This window comes from Cryptomeria japonica, chromosome 3 (assembly GCF_030272615.1).
Source record: "Cryptomeria japonica chromosome 3, Sugi_1.0, whole genome shotgun sequence".
In the NCBI taxonomy this organism is placed as follows: Eukaryota; Viridiplantae; Streptophyta; class Pinopsida; order Cupressales; family Cupressaceae; genus Cryptomeria; species Cryptomeria japonica.
The window spans coordinates 1,005,062,329-1,005,082,707 of record NC_081407.1 but is presented as its reverse complement, the minus strand read 5'-3'; the positions used below and the strand labels follow the sequence as shown (position 1 = coordinate 1,005,082,707).

General features: G+C 37.8%; 1 protein-coding gene across 1 annotated transcript in view; it reads right to left on the bottom strand.

Annotated features, from left to right (window-relative positions):
- Positions 1 to 19,702, bottom strand: part of LOC131048478 (heat shock protein 90-5, chloroplastic) — a 33,539-nt gene extending 13,837 nt beyond the window's left edge. Inside the window, exons 1-2 of the mRNA XM_057982435.2 lie at positions 19,065 to 19,702; positions 18,864 to 18,937 (exon numbers count right to left, since the gene is read on the bottom strand). Of these exons, the coding sequence (XP_057838418.1) occupies positions 18,864 to 18,937; positions 19,065 to 19,355 (365 nt within the window). The 5' untranslated portion in view covers positions 19,356 to 19,702. The remainder of the gene's footprint in view (positions 1 to 18,863; positions 18,938 to 19,064) is intronic.
- Positions 19,703 to 20,379: the final 677 nt, after the last annotated feature.

Below are 20,379 nucleotides of genomic sequence, written 5' to 3'. Positions count from 1 at the left end.
ATAAAATTCAAGGACTAAGTTACAAACTACATCACATTTCCATAATGGCCAACGCTATCAGATTCAAAGATAGACTCGGAGGTAGCGAAGATTTTTCAGCTTGGAAGTTTAGAATCAAAATGATTTTAAGAGAAAACAAAGTTGATTCATATGTCCAAACTGAAAGTGCACAACCAGAAGATGAAACCGAGAAATCCACATGGATCGAGGGAAATGATAAGGCTATTAAAATAATAGTGGATGGGGTAAGAAATAATATAATGCCCATCATTAGAAAGCAGGAGACGGCTTATAAAATGTTCAAGGCACTTGAAAAGACATTTGAGATATCAAATGCAAGTCGTACTCTAGCACTAAAACGAGAAATAAATCATATCACCATGAACAAAGGGGAGACAATCAACGCCTACTTCATGCAGATATCAGTTCTAAAAGATGAACTTGCAACTCTCGACTACGAGATCCGAGGCAAAGAACTAACACTCATTGCTTTAGATGGGTTGCCTAGTGAATGGAGCACATTCGTCCAAGGCATCAGTGCAAGGTCCAAATATCCTAAGTTTGAAAGACTAAGAGATGACTGTCTACAAGAAGAATCCCGATTGAACAAGGTAGGAATAAAACAGAAGAATATAGATGAAGACTTGCAAGTCCTAAATTCAAACATCAATAAAAAGTACAAAAAGAAGCAATTCAGGAAAAGAAAAGCTAAACAAGGCAAGAACACTTCTAAGAAAGACCTATCACATGTTCAATGTTATAGGTGTGACAAATTCAGACACTATGTTGCAAACTGTCCGGAGAAAGGGAAGCAAGCCACATTTGCAAAAGTGACGAAATCTAGAAAAGAAAATGACTCCGAGAACTATGTCCTCTACTCAGCACTTACAAGCCATACTTCAAACAAATCTAACTCATGGGTGATCGACACTGGTTCATCCAGACACATCACCGGCTCTAGAGAAATACTAGACTCCATGATAGAGAAAGATGATGAGGAAGTAACCATCGGAGACGATTCTTCACATCCAGTCAGAGGAATTGGAACCTGCACCATCAAACTGAAGTCAGGCATGTCACTACGACTTGAAGAAGTACTATATGTTCCAGGCATCAAAAGAAATCTAATCTCCATATCAGCACTAGAAGATCAAGGATACACAGTGACCTTCATGGAAAACAAGGTGTTCGCTTGGCCAGAGAGATCCTCCATCAAAGACGCTAAGGTCATTGGTCGAAGACAAGGCTATTTGTATGAGCTATGTATAGAGCCCAATCTAGCATTGATCCATGAAGCAACTAATGCAAATGAAGTATGGCACAAGAGATTAGGCCATCTGAATTATAGAGCTTTGTCAACCATGGGAAACCTTGTCATAGGTCTACCTAAGTTGAAGCAATATCATTCAGAGGCATGCAAAGGGTGTGCCTTAGGTAAAAATACCAAAAATGCATTTCAGAATAGTACTAGGAAAACTAGCAAAGTTTTGGAGTTAATTCATTCTGATGTATGTGGACCTATATCCGTACCCTCGCTAGGGGGATTTTTGTACTATGTAATTTTTGTTGATGACTACTCTAGGAAGACGTGGATCTACTTTCTGAAATGTAAAGAATCAGAAGAGATCCTAAGTAGGTTCAAAGAGTTTAAAACATTAACAGAAAATCTCTCTGAAAACAAAATTAAAACCTTAAGCACTGACAATGGGGGGGAATACACATCAGAACTATTTAAAGACTTTTGTAGAAATTCTGGGATTAAGAGGGAGTTGACAATACCTTACAATCCACAACAAAATGGAGTAGCTGAAAGGAAAAATAGGACCATAGTAGAAGCTGCCAAAGCCATGATACTAGATCAAAATCTAAACTTGAACCTTTGGGTAGAAGCAACTAACACTGCTGTGTACATACAAAATAGATGTCCTCATTCACACCTTGAAGATAAAACTCCTGAGGAAGTCTTTACCAAGACAAAACCAGATATCAACCATCTTAGGATATTTGGGTGTCCGGTCTATATTCATGTACCTAAAGAGAAAAGACTAAAACTAGAACCCTCTGGAAAAAGGGGAATACTTGTAGGATACAGTGAAACTTCTAAAGCCTACAGAATCTATGTACAAGGGCAGAGAAATATTGAACTCAGTAGGGATGTAATCTTCGAAGAAGACTTAGCCTTCAAAAGGGCCCAAAATACAATAGAACCTGAAATTCATAATCCTACTCCTAACCTAGAAGAAGAACCTACTCCTGAGCTTCAGAGGGAGTATCTTGAAAAAACTATAAGTGAAACACAAGACCCACCTATAGATAATCGCAAGAAAAGACCACTATGGGCCACCAAAACTATAGCAGAAGCTCAGAAGTTCGCTGCTCCTTCAGGAACCTTCAGGGAAAGCAAGAGGCCTAATAAATTCATCAACTATGTTGCACTTATGAATGATCTCTCTAAAGCTGAACCTAACAATGTTTCAGATGCACTCAAACATCAAGTATGGATAGATGCCATGACTGAAGAATATCAGTCCATTATGAAGAATGATGTTTGGGAGATTGTTCCTAGGCCAACCAAGAAGTCTGTCGTGTCTTCTAAATGGTTGTTTAAAATCAAGCATGCTACAGATGGCAGTATTGAAAAACACAAGGCCAGATTTGTAGCTAGAGGGTTCTCACAGAAGGAAGGAATAGATTACGAAGAAACATTTGCACCTGTTGCCAGGTACACATCAATAAGAGCTGTCCTAGCCATTGCAGCAGCAAAGGGGTGGAAGGTACATCAGATGGATGTTAAGACAGCATTCCTAAATGGCGAGATCATGGAAGAAGTCTACTTAGAGCAACCTAAAGGGTTTGAAATTCATGATGCAAAGTCTCATGTGTGTAGACTCAAGAAAGCTCTTTATGGGCTCAAACAGGCTCCCAGAGTTTGGTATGAAAGAATTGACACCTATCTCTCAAAGCTGGGTTTCTCTAAGAATGATGCAGATCCTAATCTCTACCTCAAAAGAAATAAAGGTGATATGTTAATATTAATTTTATATGTTGCTGACTTATTACTTACAGGAGATGATCACCTAATAGATCAATGCAAGAAAGATCTATCCACAGAATTTGATATGAAAGACTTGGGGCTTCTTCATTACTTCCTAGGATTGGAAGTATGGTAGAATTATGATAATATTGTACTGAACCAAGGGAAGTACACCTTGGACATATTGACAAGATTTGGAATGCTAAACTGCAGACCCATGACCTCTCCTATGGAAACCAACTTCCATAAACTTAAAGAAGCAGCAGCAGAATCAAGACCTACTGACCCCACTCAATACAGGCAGATGATTGGATCCCTGATGTATCTAGTAAATACAAGGCCAGATATCTGCTATGCTGTTAATGCCTTAAGTCAGTTCATGTGTGAACCTAAGGAGATACACTTGGTTGCAGTAAAGCATATAATGAGATATCTACATGGTACCCTAAAGCTTGGTCTCAAATATGAAAAGGTTGACATAGATCTACATGGATTTACAGATTCAGATTGGGCTGGCAGTGTGACTGACAGAAAGAGCACTTCAGGGTGCTGCTTTAGTTTAGGGTCAGCCATGATATCCTGGATCAGCAGAAAACAATCTTCAGTAGCTCAGAGTTCCACAGAGGCTGAATATATTGCAGCTTCAATGGCTGCCCGAGAAGTAGTATGGCTAAGGAAATTGCTCGTGGGATTATTTGGAGAACCTATGAAACCTACAGTCATTCAGTGTGATAATCAAAGCTGTATAAAACTTTCTGTAAATCCAGTATTTCATGACAGGTCCAAACATATTGAGATTCCATATCACTATGTACGAGATATGGTTGACAGGAATGTGATAAAGTTAGAATATGTGTGTACAGGAGATCAGACTGCAGATATTTTGACCAAACCACTTTCCGGAGTGAAGGTTGATCACTTCAGAAAGGGTTTAGGTATGATAGATAGATAATCTACTTTGTAATCTATACTTACATATATTTAAGATGTTTAAGGTGTAAACTTCTTTGTCATGTTTGGACTATCTCTTGGCTTCTTGCCACCTGTGTTCATATCTAAGAGGTGACGATCTCTCAGATACTGAACACTTGTATGTAGACATCATAAGGTGACGATCTTATGATAGTCAAACCAGTAATCATGTTGGATCACTGGTAAGTCATGGATGTGCCATGACTATGTTGTGATACAACATTTGTACAAATGTTATTGCATTATCACAACTTGGATATGATGAGAACTTAGCACTTCTCATATGGTTATCCTTGTGTTGCATGTTAGGCAATACTGATATCACGTGTAGGTGATATCTCAACCATTGATCATGTTGGATCTCTGGTAAGTCATGGATGTGCCATGACTATGTTGTGATAAACATTTATAAATGTTATTGCACTTATCACAACTTGGATATGATGAGAAACTAACCTTTCTCATAGACTTATCCTTAAGTATTGCGTGTTAGGCAATACTGATATCATGTGTTAAGTGATATCTTGATGAATCTTACAGATCACATGTTTTGGTGATTTCTCTCATGATCAGGTGATGATTCTCTTACTTTTATCACATGTTAAAATAATACTTTATGTCACATGCTCAAGTGATGTTCTTCTATTTTGTATGATATGTCTTGATGGTACTTCTCATGTATAAATGATTTTTGCTGACTGACATTATCTTAGTTATGAAAAGGAAATGTGATGCAGGTTGCCTTATCTATCTTCCAAAGCTAAGAGGGAGTGTTAATGCATGGTAGCTTATGCAAGATAAGATCTTCCTAACCTTCCTGTTCTGTTATTCATCTACATGCTTCATGTCTGATTTATATTACATATGATTATCGGATTGTACTAACATTGCTTATCATTAAGTTATCGGGTTAAATTAGCCGATACATACTTGCTATCGGATGCATAAACATTGGCACCGATTCACATCTGTTATTGGGCTTAATTATATCGAGCATATTTGTTATCGGGTTTAATGAATACACCGCTTCATTTGGCATTAAACATTGGTTAACAAATGCAACGGTTGGATTATATTCATCGAGCACTTTGAATCATCGATGTTTATCTGAACCGACTCATTAAATAGATCAGTCATTATATTATGATATTACAATATTCTATCGGGGGTTTTTGAACCGATAATCAGCAGTGTTAATGGTATAAATGTAAAGGCACCGATCAATGGGTGCATTGATCGGTCATGCCTAAAAGGCATGACTGGTCAATACACCAATTGACCGGTTGCCTAAATGATATATATGCCAATTGAATTCATTTGGAGAAGACATAGAAAATATTAAATGATCTCTCTCCTTCAGACCTGCAGATAAAAATCAGAATTATTAGACATTGACATAATTCCTCATATCCATATATAGCATACATAGTTCATAACTTGTTCTTTAATTGAAATTGAAATAACTTTACAATTTGAACTTCTCAAATTTGAATGCCTTAGATTCGATCAGCGTGGCTCTGATACCATGTGAATGATATTCAAATTTATGTTCAAATCTAAGTTGTAGGAGGTTTGATATTCTTTTACTGTAATTGATTGTTGTTTCTTATATTTCAAATTGTTGTAGATGACATTGATTAATTTCTATTTATCTACACCACTTCACACAGCATCTACTTATATGTGATGCCCACCGATCAAGGCATGCCTTGACCAGACATGTCTCTTGACATGCTCGATCAAGACATGTCTTGATCGGTTTATAGGCATCGCTTCAATAAAGCGCTTTACCGATAACTATTGAGTTTGAAACAAATGTTATTTAATGTTTAACAACCGATACCAAATCGGTTCACGTTGAATGCTATTATCATTAACAACCGATAACAAATCGATATGATGGAATTAATACGATAACTATTTATAGTTATCATATGATAACATCAATCGATGCTATCATATGATAACTATGATAGTTATTATAAATTCGATCTGCTCTATTGCAATCACAGCATATGGCACGATCGATTACATTTGGTAATGATGTCCACATATCGAACTGTGCAATCCGATTATGGAATGCACATAATCATGAAGTCTACCATTAGCTTGTAGTTATATCGATAAGGTAGATGATTGAATGAGAGATAAATGAAGTCTCTCATTCAATCATTTATCATACCGAAGCTACTTATTTTCAACAGATAATATAGTTAGTTTCAATTTGTTTGATAGTGACAAAAAGGGTAATTTTGGCCCTATATTAATCATTTTTTCAATTTACATATATTTTGTAAAAGTGAGTTTTTATCAAGTTTGCAAAGGTTGCTAGTACTTCTAGGAAAAATGGAGATTGAAAAATTTCATCGACATTTTGAGTTTAAAGGACTCAAAATGAAAGACCTATCAGTGAATCAAGATCAATGAATTGCAAATACTAGTTTTATTCCTCAAGGTATAGATCTAGACAACTATGCTAATCTTGATCGAAAGTCTAGATCTATTTGTTTATGCTTTTCAAATTCATTACCCATGAATGTTTACAGAGAGGATGCAGTGCAAAAACTGTGGAACAAAATTGGTAATAATTATCAAACAAAATCCCTAATTAAAAAATTGTTCCAAAGGAAAAAGTTATATTTTTTGAAAATGGCTGATAGAGATTCACTAACTGAGCATTTGAATCATAGTTACAAGCCTCAGACTCACCTCTGTTGATGGATAGAATCGGTCAGATTCTCGGAGCCAACTTTACCATCAAATGTGTGAATGACCTTTTCGGTCTTACACATTTAAACTTTTATATTGAAACGGTTTGTTAAATAAAATATAACTAATATGTATAATCCCGCCATCTTTTGTGAAAAGTCGGGTCTATTAAAAGAGGTGTGTTGGTTGGTGAAAAGTCAACTCTTGGCATAAGTCGTGTTGCTAGACCTTAACATAATGGAGTATATATATCTAAGCACTTCATCTCCCTTGGCAATTACGGATAACAAGCAAATTGAATCTTCAACAGACTTACATTTCCTCCTCAGTGAATCATACTCCAGCAGATCGTGAGAATTGTGTATCTCCATCAAGGTCATCTACAGCAAATAGAAGACTATGTACAGCAGCTTGAGAATTAACCAAGGAAGATCAAGTGTATAAAGTATAAACAGATCGTATATTCTCTATAGTGATTTGTTGCCATTCACATATTTGTATAGCTTCAAGGGTGAAGCAAAATCTTTGTAAAGTCTCTTGGCATCATTGAGATAATAAAAGACATTTCATTGCTGGGTTTTTCACCTTCAAGAGGAAGGTTTTCCTAGGATATATATTGTGTAATTGTGTGTGATTCTTTTCTTTATCTAATCTGATCTAAACTTAACATGGTATCAGAGCCACGGCGAAAGAAGATCGTGATCAGATTCTCTACAACTTATCAGTTTTCCCTTCTCTCTCCCTCCTTCGAGAAGTATCCTCTAAGTCTCGAAAATGGTCAACGGCCTTAAAGTTGAAGATAGGCTTGAAGGCGCATCTAACTTCACCTCATGGAAGTTTAGAGTGCTCAATGCACTTGAAGAAAATGATCTTCTTCAATTCGTGGAGGAAAAGGATTTATCCGAACCTGAAGATCATGAGGAGAAGCTTCAATTCAAGAAAAATGCCATCAAAGCAAAGAAGATATTAATCGACTCCGTGAGGGATCACTTGGTGCCTCTCATATCCAAGATGACAACTGCGAGAGATATGTTCAAAACCTTGGAAGATTTATATGAGATTAATAACATAAGTAGGGGTCTTGCCTTGAGACAGCAACTCCACCAAGTGAAGATGGCAAAAGGAGATTCTGTCATCACCTACTTCATTAAAAAATTCAAGAATTGAGAAATCAACTAAGCGCAATTGGAGATCAAATGATTGATAAAGACCTTGTCATGCTAGCCTTGAATGGTCTGCCTCATTCATGGGAGCCATTTATCCAAAGCATAAGTGGAAGATCCAAATTACCTAAGTTTGATTGACTTCGTGCAAATTGTATTCAAGAAGAATTAAGATTGATCGCTAGAAGAATTGTCAAGAGTTCTCAAAATGAAGATACACATGTTCTTGCCATTCAATCTACCAAGAAACGTAAGTATTGGAAGAAGGGCAAGTTCAAAAAGAATAGAGATTTCAAATCAGATTTTGCACCTGATTCTAGGAAGAGGAAGAAAGATCTCTCTCGCATTCAGTGTTTTAAGGGTGACAAGTTTGGTCACTTTGCAAAGGATTGTTTGACAAGACCTAATCATCAAGGAGCAAAAATCAATGAAGTCTCATCTCAGAAGGAGGTTGAAGATAACTCCAATGGTTTTCTTTTCATATCAGCATTATCAAGCAATGTTCCTACGAACAGCGATACATGGTTAATTGATAGTGGAGCCTCTCGACATATCACCGGTTATCGAGAGCACCTTTCTGATCTAGTAGAGAAAGAGTCACATCTCCAAGTTATTATTGGGGATGATGCACGCTATGTTGTAAGAGGAGTTGGTGCTACATCTCTAAACCTTGAATCTAGAGTTTCTCTACACCTAAGTGATGTATTGTTCGTGCCAGGGATCAAGAGAAACCTTGTGTCTATTTCAGCCTTGGAGGATAAGGGCTATCAATTGCATTTTCTGAAGGAAGAGTTCTTGCTTGGCCTAAGAACTCCAGCATCAAGATTGCTCATGTGATCAGAAATCAACATGAGAGTTTATATAAACTCTCCACTCTCCCTATTCAAGCTCTTATTCATGATCCTTCTAGTTCCAACGAACTCTGGCATAGAAGACTTGGACATTTTCACTTCAGGGCTCTTCCAGTAGAAGATGGTAAAAGGTATTCCTAAACTTATTCATGTAAATGATGGTACTTGTAAAGGTTGTGCTATTGGCAAAAATATTAAAAGTCCTTTTCATAGCAGTGAAAGTAGGTCTAAAGAAATACTAGAGCTTGTACATTCATATTTATGTGGTCCAATGTCAATTCCATCCCTAAGTGGATGTTTGTATTATGTAATTTTTATAGATGACTACTATAGGAAGACTTGGATTTATTTCTTAAGGTCTAAAGAGTCTGATGAAGTCCTAGGTAGGTTTAAAGAGTTTAAAGCTCTTGTAGAAAATTTATCTGGAAAGAAAATAAAAATTTTAAGGTCTGATAAGGGAGATGAGTACACCTCGGGTAGCTTTCGTGATTTCTGTATTGAGGCAAGGATCAAGAGGGAGTTTTGTGTTCCTTACAACCCTCAACAAAATGGGGTTGCTGAAACGAAGAACAGATCTATTGTTGAAGCTGCAAAAGCTATGATTCATGATCAAGACCTTCAGATTTTTATATGGGCAGAAGCCTCTAGAACAGCAGTGTATGTTCAAAATAGATGTCCTCATCGGATATTACAAAATATGACTCCTAAAGAAGCCTTTTCAAGTATCAAGCCCGATATCAGCCACCTGAGAATATTTGGTCGTCCTGTGTATGTTCATATTCTCAAGGACAAGAGAACCAAGTTAGAGCCTTCTGGCAAGAGAAGAATATTTGTGGGCTATAGTGAAACCTCCAAATCCTACCATATTTAAATCCCTGGTCAGAAGCAAAAAGGAAGTTAGCAAGGATGTCACATTTGAGGAAGATTTGCATTCAGGAAATCAAAGGGCTCATGCATGGAGATAGATGATGAGACCCCTCAAGACATGTATGTTGATCATGCTCCTAAGATTCAGAGGGAGACTACAGAACCTGATATGAGTAATGACCCAATTGAACCTTTGGATCTCACTGATGGGCCTAGAGATATCGTTGTGTCTCGAAAGAGACCTCTTTGGGCGCGAAACATTATGCAAGAAGCAGAACAATTTGCCACTCATAGAGGCACATTCAGAGAAAGCCAAAGACCACAAAGATTTTTTGGTTATGTTGCATTAATGTGTAATCTTATTGAGTCTGAACCTTCTAGTGTAGAGGAAGCCGCAAAACAACAAGTTTGGAAAGATGCAATGGATGAGGAGTATCAATCCATTATTAAGAACAATGTGTGGGATATTGTGCCTAGACCAAAAGGGAAGTCTGTTGTATCTTCCAAGCGGTTGTACAAGATAAAACATGCAGCCGATGGCAGCATTGAAAAGTACAAGGCTAGATTTGTGGCTCGTGGCTTCTCTTTGTAAAGCGGAAAATCGCGATCGAACCCTAGTTGCTCTCCCCTCTTCCAACTCCAAGGAGAGAGAAGGGAGGTCGCTAGGGTTGATGGTTTTCACTTGGGAGACTTTACATTCAAAAGAGGGGTTGAAACCCACAAGATCCAATCCCACGCAATGCAAGATTGGATGCTAAATGAGTTTCAAGGGTTATGACAGCAAGGCTACCCTCTTTTGTAAAGAATGTGCATAGAAGAATTAAGCTAGGAATGCATAGAAAGTGAGAAAGATTCGCTTATAAACTAAGATAAGAATACAGTATGAAGCTGCGGACCTGGAATTAGCAGTAAAATGTCGATACGGCGCTGTCCTGCAAATTTGAGCGAAAGTTGCCGGGACGATGGCGCCCGAGCGCCACGGTCCTCCGAAAAATCTGCGAAACGAAGGGGGATCTGTTCGTCTCTGCACAAGGATTCCAGATCTTCAATTTCAGCCGCGTACCTGCAACCTACACACAAAAAAGCGAAGACGATTGGGGGGTTAGGGATTAGGGGTTTGCCTTTAGGTCAAACCCCGGTTTTGGAATTAACCAAGAAATGAGCAATGCTGTAAATGTAAATGTCTGTAATGTAAAACAAGTACTAATACCTTGTTGTAAGGATGTTTGTATCCTTATGTGCGAAGGTATAGATGTTGTATGTTGTATGTTGTAGTAGTATGTTGTAAGTGATCTCCTCTTCAATGGTTGAATCCTTGTCTTGAATGCAACCCTTAGCCTTGAATGGAGACTTGAAATGATCAATTGCTTGAAGGAATGCTTGAATGCTTGAATGCTTGAGTATAGTTTCCACGCTTGTACACATATGACCCTCTTACCTAAATGGGAGAGGAAAATGTAGTTTATATACTTGCCAATTAGGGTTAAAAGACTGATTTTTCCGACCTTAGGCCGACCAGGAAATATTATTTCCAATTTGCAAACAAAAAGACCCGAAGTCCCATAGGAGACCGGGCCCAAAATAGGGCCAGGGACCAAGGCGCTGGGCGCCATGGTCCTTCAGGACCAGGGCGCTGCCAATTAGGGTTAAAAGACTGATTTTTCCGACCTTAGGCCGACCAGGAAATATTATTTCCAATTTGCAAACAAAAAGACCCGAAGTCCCATAGGAGACCGGGCCCAAAATAGGGCCAGGGACCAAGGCGCTGGGCGCCCTGGTCCTGAAGGACCAGGGCGCTGGGCGCTCTGGTCCCACCTCCCGGGACAGCAGGGTGCAAAGGAGGTTCAGGCCAGGGTGCTTGAAAATGCAGTTTTTGGTGTCGTGGACAAGTTTCGGGGTCTCCATTCAGGTTCCGTGTTGCGTCGCCATCGTGAAGACCGAAATGCAGTCGAAATTGCAAGTGTCGCAATTTTAGGACGCTACACTCTCAACAAGAGGGAATAGACTACGAAGAAAAATTTGCTCCTGTTACTCGCTATACTTCCATTAGAACCATCATTGCCATTGCAGCAGCTAAGGGATGGAAGTTGCATCAGATGGATGTGAAGACTGCCTTTCTCAGTGGTGTATTGAAGAAGAAGTCTACATCGAGCAACCTGAGGGGTTTGTGATTCATGGGAAAGAGTCTCATGTGTGTAAATTGAAGAAAGCCCTATATGGTCTTAAACAGGCTCCTCGGGCTTGGTACTAAAGAATTGACAGATACTTAGTGGGTTTGGGTTTCTACAAGAATGATGCTGATCCAAACCTTTACTTCAAGGTATTCAATGGTGATATGTTGATCTTGGTACTTTATGTTGATGACCTATTTGTTACCAAAGAAGATCATCTCATTGATAAATGTAAGGAGTTGACTTCCGAATTAGAGATGAAGGAATTAGGACTCATGCACTTCTTTCTAGGGTTGGAAGTTTGGCAGAGGCCCAATGGGATTATCCTAAGTCAAGGAAAATACACCATCGATATCTTGAAGAGATTTGGAATGACAGATTTACAATCTATGTCCACACCAATGAAAACTAACTTGAAGAAATTAAGGGAAGCTGCAACTAGTTCAGATCTTGTGGACCCTACTATGTACAGGCAATTGATTGGGTCCTTGATGTATCTAGTTAACACTAGACCAGATATTTGTTATGCAGTTAGTGCACTTAGCCAGTTCATGAGTGAACCTAGACAGATACATCTAGTTGCAGTCAAGCATATCTTGAGATACTTGTGTGGCACAATTGGATATGGCTTGAAATACTCTTCTAGTGTGGACCTGATTCTTGAAAGATATTCAGATTCTGATTGAGCATGGAGTGTTACTGATCGGAAGAGTACCTCTGGTTGCTGTTTTAGCTTGGGATCTGCTATGATTTCCTAGTGTAGCAAGAAGCAGTCTTCAATAGCTCTAAGCACTGTAGAGGTAGAATACATTGCAGCATGTGTGGCAACTCGCGAAGCAGTGTGGCTTCAAAAGCTCCTTGCAGGATTGTTTGGACAAACATTGGAGCCTACTACCATATATTGTGATAACCAAAGTTGTGTGAAGCTTTCAGTCAATCCAATATTTCATGACAGAACAAAGCATGTAGAGATTCAATACCACTATATCAAAGATATGGTACAAAGGAATGTTGTTCAGTTGAGATACATTTGTACTGAGGAACAGACGATTGACATTTTCACCAAGCCTCTTGCGAAAGTAAAATTTGTGCATTTTCAAGACAAGCTTGGAATTGTGGAAAATGAAGCCCTTGCTGAGAGGGAGTCTCAGCATTAGTGATTACTTGATATGTACTATAATGCATTCTTCTCTGTGAGAGAAGTTTGAGGTGCAAGCCCTTGTCATGTATTCTTCTTTGTGAGAGAAGTTTGAGGTATCAGCCCTTGTTGAGCATTCTTCTCTGTGAGAGAAGTTTGAGGTATTAGCCCTTGTTATGCAATCTTATATGAGAGGAGTTTGAAGTATTAGCCCTTGTTGTGCATTCTTCTCTGTGAGAGAAGTTTGAGGTTCCAGTCCTTGTTCCACCCTCTGCGAGTAGGTATGGTGGATGTCATGTGAAAGGTTTCATGACTTAGCACTTGTGCTTATTCACCCTCTGGGAATAGCCATGGTGGATGTCACTATGTGACTCAGATATTGAGAAGGATTCCTCCCTAGCTAAGAGGTAGTGTTGATGGATAGCGTCGGTTAGATTCTCAGAGCCGACCTTACCATCAAATGTGTCAAGGACCTTTTCGGCTTACACATTTAATCAAAGTCAATATATTGCCAACTTTTATATTGTAACGGTTTTAAATAAAATATAACTGATATATATAATCCCGCCATCTTTTGTGAAAAGTCGGGTCTATTAAAAGTGGCGTGTTGGTTGATGAAAAGCCGACTCTTGGTATAAGTCGTGTTGCTTGACCTTAACATAATGGAGTATATATATTGAAGCACTTCATCTCCCTTGGCAATTACGGATAACAAGCAGATCGAATCTTTAGCAGACTTACATTTCCTCCTCAGCGAATCATACTCCAGTAGATCATGAGAATTGTGTATCTCCATCAAGGTCATCTACAACAAATAGAAGACTATGTACAGCAGCAGCTTGAGAATTAACCAAAGAAGATCGAGTGTATAAACAGATCGTATATTCTCTATAGTGGTTTGTTGCCATTCACATATTTTGTATAGCTTCATGGGTGAAGCAAAATCTTTGTAAAGTCTCTTAGCATCATTGAGATAATAAAAGACATTTCATTGTTGGGTTTTTCACCTTCAAGAGGAAGGTTTTCCCAGGATATATATTGTGTAATTGCGTGTGATTATTTTCTTTATCTAATCTGATCTAAACTTAACAGCCTCGGACTCGGCAAGCTGATTTTGGACTCAGACTCGGCCTCGGCACCCAGACTCGGCAATTTGAAAAACCCAAGAAATTCAAAGATTTTTAACGATTTTAAACTTCTTTCATGCATTTTTTAATAAATTAACATTAAAGACACAATAATCTAATCAAATAGAAGCACATACACAAGTTTACATTGATCACATAAGTATAAATGCAAATTTTAGGCTTGCGCTGAAGGAAATAAGCTAAACTAAATAACACATTAGAAATATAGATAGTGTCAAATGTCAACAATATACATGGAATATGAAATCCATGTCATCAAAAATTCAAAACATATATCAACATAAAAGCTAGAGCCTAGAGGCTAGAAGTCTAAAGCTCAGAGGAGCCAATATCAGTGATCGCTCGACTCTGTAATTCGAGGCCCAATGCTCACACTCACTACCACAGACCACTACTTCCAGATCCAAGAAATGGAGGTCGAGGATTTGAAGAAGCCTCTCCACCAATGGCTGCCATTTCTTCCATTTGCTTCCTTTTTAATTCTTTTTTCTCTTTAAATTCCTCTATTGAGCTTGCACTTCACGTATAGCTGTTGGTGTTGGAAGTAAGCCACACTCGGATCGACGATGGACTGGTCCAAGAGGGGCCAGTAACTCAATGGTAGAGCACTCCAGCAGCGTATGGAAGGTCCTAGGTTCGAGTCCTAGCTGGTCCATGTCTCATCATGGTATCAGAGCCAGGTCCAAGCTAGGAGCCCCAAGCACACGAGAGGTGTGGCTTAAAGGGGGGTGTTGGTGTTGGAAATAAGCCACACCCAGATCAACGATGGACTGGTCCAAGAGGGGCCAATAGCTCAGTGGTAGAGCACTCCAACAACGTATGGAAGGTCCTAGGTTCGAGTCCTAGCTGGTCCATGTCTCATCAATAGCCCCAAGGGGTGCTTTTTTGCATGGGTTTGCATCATGGCATTCTATTTGTGCAATGTGATATTTCAACCGGTTAATACCTCCCCCATTATATTTTGTTTTGCAATAAATACATGTTACTTCTCCTTTTTTTGATCCATGGATGTCATGTTTGCAAGACTTATCCTGTCTAACTGGGGCACCACTTCCACTACCGGTAGGCTGAGACATTATGCTGCAATATATTATAAATGAAAACAATCAACATAATGTCTCTTATTCTAAATAAATTAAAACCTAAAAATAAATAATAGAAAGAAAAAACAAAACTAGGGTTTCAACTTTCATATTTTTTCCATCAATATAAAATATAACAAAAACAAAACAAATGTACAAAAAAATGGAAATATGAAAGTAAGAAAATCAAAAAAATAACAAAAAAATGGTACTTACCTCTATAAATTTGCTTGAAAACCTCTTCCAAATCCTTCTTAAAACATTCAAATGCTTGAATGCAAGCTACAAACTTGCACAAACAATCAACAATCCTTATCTCCTCTTCAATCTATCTATTGGTCTGCTCTTCAATGCCTCTATTTTTTGCTCAAAACTCTCTTTTTCTCTCCTCCTTGTGCTTGCAAACAACAAAAATGACTTTTTAGGGTGTGGAAGAAAACATATAAACCTTTTATTTCATTTAAAACTATGGCATTTTATTTTTTTTTAACTTTTTTTGTTTTCACTGGGCAGCAGAGTCCGACCCACGGAACTCAGCGAGTTTACCAAGTTTGACAAACTCAGCGAGTCTGCCAAAACTCGACCAGACTCGGCCAAGGCCGAGTCCAGAGGCTCTAGGCCTTGAGGAGGGCGACCCGCCTCTAGACTCTACGAGTCTTGCCTAGACTCAGAGAGTCTTGTAACTCTGATTTGAATGTTTGATACCCTTACCAGTCAGCTGTTATCAGTATATGCCAAGATAAATGAGGAAAATAAGCACATTCGTTTATGTTGTTAATTGTCGGATTTGTGGTTGATGTGGCAATTACTAGGACCACTTCTACGTTGAAACTTGAAAAGGTGTTTACTGTCTTGCTGTTATATAACGGAAACCAATGGAGTCTGCTAAAGAGGTTTTGATTGGTTGTTCAAAGAAAATGGGCAATAACAGGAACAAAGGCGGGTGATGTGGAAAGCTGTCTATTGAAAACCACCTAAGGCAGGCTTATTAAAACTGAACTTTGTTGAAGCAGCCAAAACTAATCCAACTCAAGTTGGTGCAAGTGCTTTCATTCACTCCCCCTCTGGTTGTCTCATCAAAGCATCCGACTCGAGCAATCCTTTTATCTTGGAGCCAAACTGAACAATGAAGTGGATGCTTTAGTGATTCTAGGTGGTCTCAAGATGACTATCACCTTAAGTTGTAGAAAAACTGGTAGTGGAAGAAGACTATATAATAGTTATTCAAGGTTTGGAAATAACTCCATCAAAGGTTGGAGATCACAGAATATTCTAGAAGCGGTGAGCATGTTAGATCAAAGCTTTGAGAAAACTTCAATTGGTCATTAGTACAATTTCAAACTTGGGCATTGCAGCCAAGAATATTCACTTGGGCATTGATATAGAGAATGCAATCATGTTGTGGATCAACTCGCAATTGATAGCATTGATCAATTCTCGTAAAATCAGTTGCCTCCCAAATGAATGGGAGATAATTTCTTTGCTCACAGAAAAAATGGTTTTGCATTCTTTTCAATCTCCGACCCCAGTTAAAGATTGGGTGATCTTGAATTTCTGTTATTAAGAAGGATTGAGCCTTGGCATGTACACCATTCCCACAAACGCTTTCCTCCTGTTTCCTTTTATCATTGTGGATTTCATGAAGCCATGCAGTCCAACACGCGGGCAGACACATTTAACCAGCTTTCACTTTTGGTTTTAAAGTCACTGCACTGCATCTTGACTTTGTTATATTATTTACTGTCTGATGGTTGCAAGGTTTCGAATGCAGCAATAATATTTGTCCAGATATTCTCCTTATGGCAGAGCAGTCCCAAACTACCACCTCCAGAGAACCTTCTGCCTTCACAGTGCAGCCTCTCTCAACATTCTCAAAAAGATTTTGGTGCATGAGGACTTCAAGATTAAGTGCTAACATCCCTGATGAAGCTACCACAAGCTGGGTCCTCAACCGTATTATTCCCATTAATGATGATGGTGTTTTCCTTGGCAACTACTCAGAATTCGGAAAACCAGAGACAGTGAAAACCACTGTGTTGTCAAAGGAGGCAGAGGAAATTAAAGATTGGGCCTGTATTTCTCAGTCATGAGTTATAAAGTAATCTGATTTAGCTTTATATTTATCATTGGAATTAACGATCTCTACTCTTCATTGTAATCTGGATTATCTATCGAACAAGTTCTAATATGTTTAATAATCACCACTCTGATGCCAAGCCACACTCTGTGGTTCAAATGTTCTTTTAATTTTTCTGTAAACAATTTTTCTGGAAGCTGTCTTCTTAAACATTGAGTTATTTATCATATAAAGGAAGTTTCTTGTTTATATTATAACATTAAAAATTATATTCCCCCTGTACAAAAGCACCCAATGCTTCAAAGTATCATTGCATCTACAGCCAATTTCATTAACAAAAAGCGCTAGTTTAGCTATTACCCTGAAAAACAAATCTCGTAAGGCAGAAACAACTTGATAGCTAGACATTTAATAAATAGCATTTTAAATATAACAAAGCAGTCCACCAATAAGAGTCAAGACAAGCAATGGCTAGCTTGCATGAGTTAATTTTCCATTCCCTGCAAGGATGCTAAATCTCTTAGTTACTAGGACTTGAACTCGCTCATCTTGAACATTGGGACTCAATTTTCCTTCTTCCAACCTATGTATATTGCGAGAATGCAACAGATTAACACTCTTTCGTGTTTTATATGCCTGCAAACCATCTGCAATGTGAATGGCAATTGTGGAAGGGAATTTTGTTTTGTTTTACAAAATGAACTAGCAGATTTTGGCAAAACTTTATCTTCCCTAAATTATTGATGATCCTTTGAAATGTAGTTCAACTTAGCCCTGTCCTCCTAGGATTCCAAAGGCCTCCCACATTAGACTCACCTTCCACAACTGTATTAAAAAATTCATTTCTTTTCTAATATATTTAAAAAAAATAAAGTGGCCACTGATGATCCCTATAATGATAATTGGAGAGATTGACCAGATTAAGAATATGACATCCTGGACTTTTCCACATGAGATTAAATTTCAATTCTGAGTAATTTTATCATTTCATTTTTCGTTGTTAGACTAGGATGACCTTAAGGCATTGTGGATGTACACATTTACGTGTTAAATTAGAGGCATTCATCAACTTATAAGTGCAGGCAAGTAGAAGTAGGGGGTGAAAATTTAGGTAAGAGGTATCTCTTATTTAACAGAATTGATTGATGAAAGTTAAAATGAAGTGATTTATTCATTCTATATAGATATATTATATAAAAACATAATATTTGTAATATTTAGGGTTAGAATAGTCAACCTCAGACATAAATATGCCCATAATCATAATTTTGGTGGACTTTTAGGTTTAATTACAACAAAAAAAAAAAAAAATTAGAAAAATGTAAAGAATATGAATGTGAGATTAAACTGTCTCTTATCCGTAACCTCATCCACCAATGTTTTCAATCACTTTGCCGTTTCCGTTGTATTTCAGATTTACATAGCTTCCAACAATATGTGTTAAAAGCTTTAGTGTAATAATACAAATTTAAATATATTCTAGTGTCGCACTGGTCTACAAATATTAAGGATTCCTTCAAAGCTTATCCCACATACCCATTGAATGTGACCAGTAACCTCACCCAAGATTTACGTAAAAAAATAAAAATACTTCATTGTCCATCTGAAATGAAATTTCATCATGCTCAATATTCAAAATACCAATACTAACCTGACAAGTTCCCGAAGGAAAACTTCTTTGTGGCTGTACAAACTGTGAACAATCAAATCCAGCAGCCTACTGACCTGCAGTCCAATTTTAAGCAAATAACGGTTTACACCATTAATCAAAGTATTCAATTTTATGCAAAACTTGTTACATTAAATAGTATTCTGTTCAAAAACTCTTTCCTCCGATACGATACTAAGTTACCTCAGCTTGATATTCATGCTTCTCAACGGGAGTATGAAGTGTTTCATTTTCTACTACGGTCGCCTCGCATCTAACGTTGCCAGCTATGAGTCTTCTTGACAACGAAGTTCTAGCAAAACCCAGGCTAAATCGATTGCAACCAGTTGAAGTGCCACTTCTAAACCCGTTTTTGGATACAGAGGCCACGCAAAAGCCACGCCTTTGAGATGTTTTAGAAATTCCCGGTCGACTAAGAGTTGCAAGACGAATGGAAGGTGAAGAAGAAGCAACACTAGAAGCAGAGGCCAACATCTCTGACTAGTGTCACTGTTCTCAAACTACAAAAGAATAAATATTCTGTCTGAAATAAAAACGCTACAAATTTAGCCAAGCGACCTCTGGGTAAGAGGTCCTTAACCTTAAAAAAAAAAGGTGCTTGGAAACCAAATTTGTTCACAGGATGCTATGCAGGAGCTCTTTTCTGGAGCAAATTACCCACCCTATGAAATTGAAAACCTACAAACAATTTGGGGCTAAACCTCTAGAATGAATGAATTTATTTCAGAGATCGAGGGTTTTAGTGGAAGAGGGTTCTAGAATCTGTTTATTGGTGTAATCATTCATTCGGGGGGGCTTATCCGAGATAACGTATTTGACTGCTGCGACCTAATTTGTAGGGCCTTGATTCAGCCATGTCAACATTTGCTTGTTTTTTTTGTGGGAAATATTAGGTATTTAGATTCTAGTTTCTACGTTGTCTTCTAGGGTCTTCAAAAGAGGGCCTCATATTAAGTATTTAGATTCTCTTAGTGACTTCAATTTGTCTTTACCCAACAAATCCATAATTAGGAAATTTGCATGTTTCGATTTTATTTAGAGACGTGTGTTGAATTTTATTTCATTTTTCTAAATTCAAATTTAATAAATCAATTTGTAAAGGAAAAATCAAAATTCAAATAAATATAAATTTGTAAAATATATTGTCGCGTTTTTATATTTATAGGTATTTAATACATTTATTTTACACACCTACAATTTGAAAAAATTATTTGACTAACATTGACTTTACACGTTTCAATTGGTTCGCTAAAAGTAATATATTTTGAGTTTATGTTTCTCTTGACACATCGGCAACCTACCAAAGTATTTATAAATATTACCAATCTATTAGATGTTAGAAAATGCAAAGAGAAACAACACGAATAAGGTGAAGTGAGAGAACAAAAGTCCATGTACCGCAATACAAGTTCATAATCACATAATCTTCCTTAAGTCTTAGTCTCATCCTTGCATGAAGTCAACTGAATATTCCGATTCAAATGTAATTACACTATTG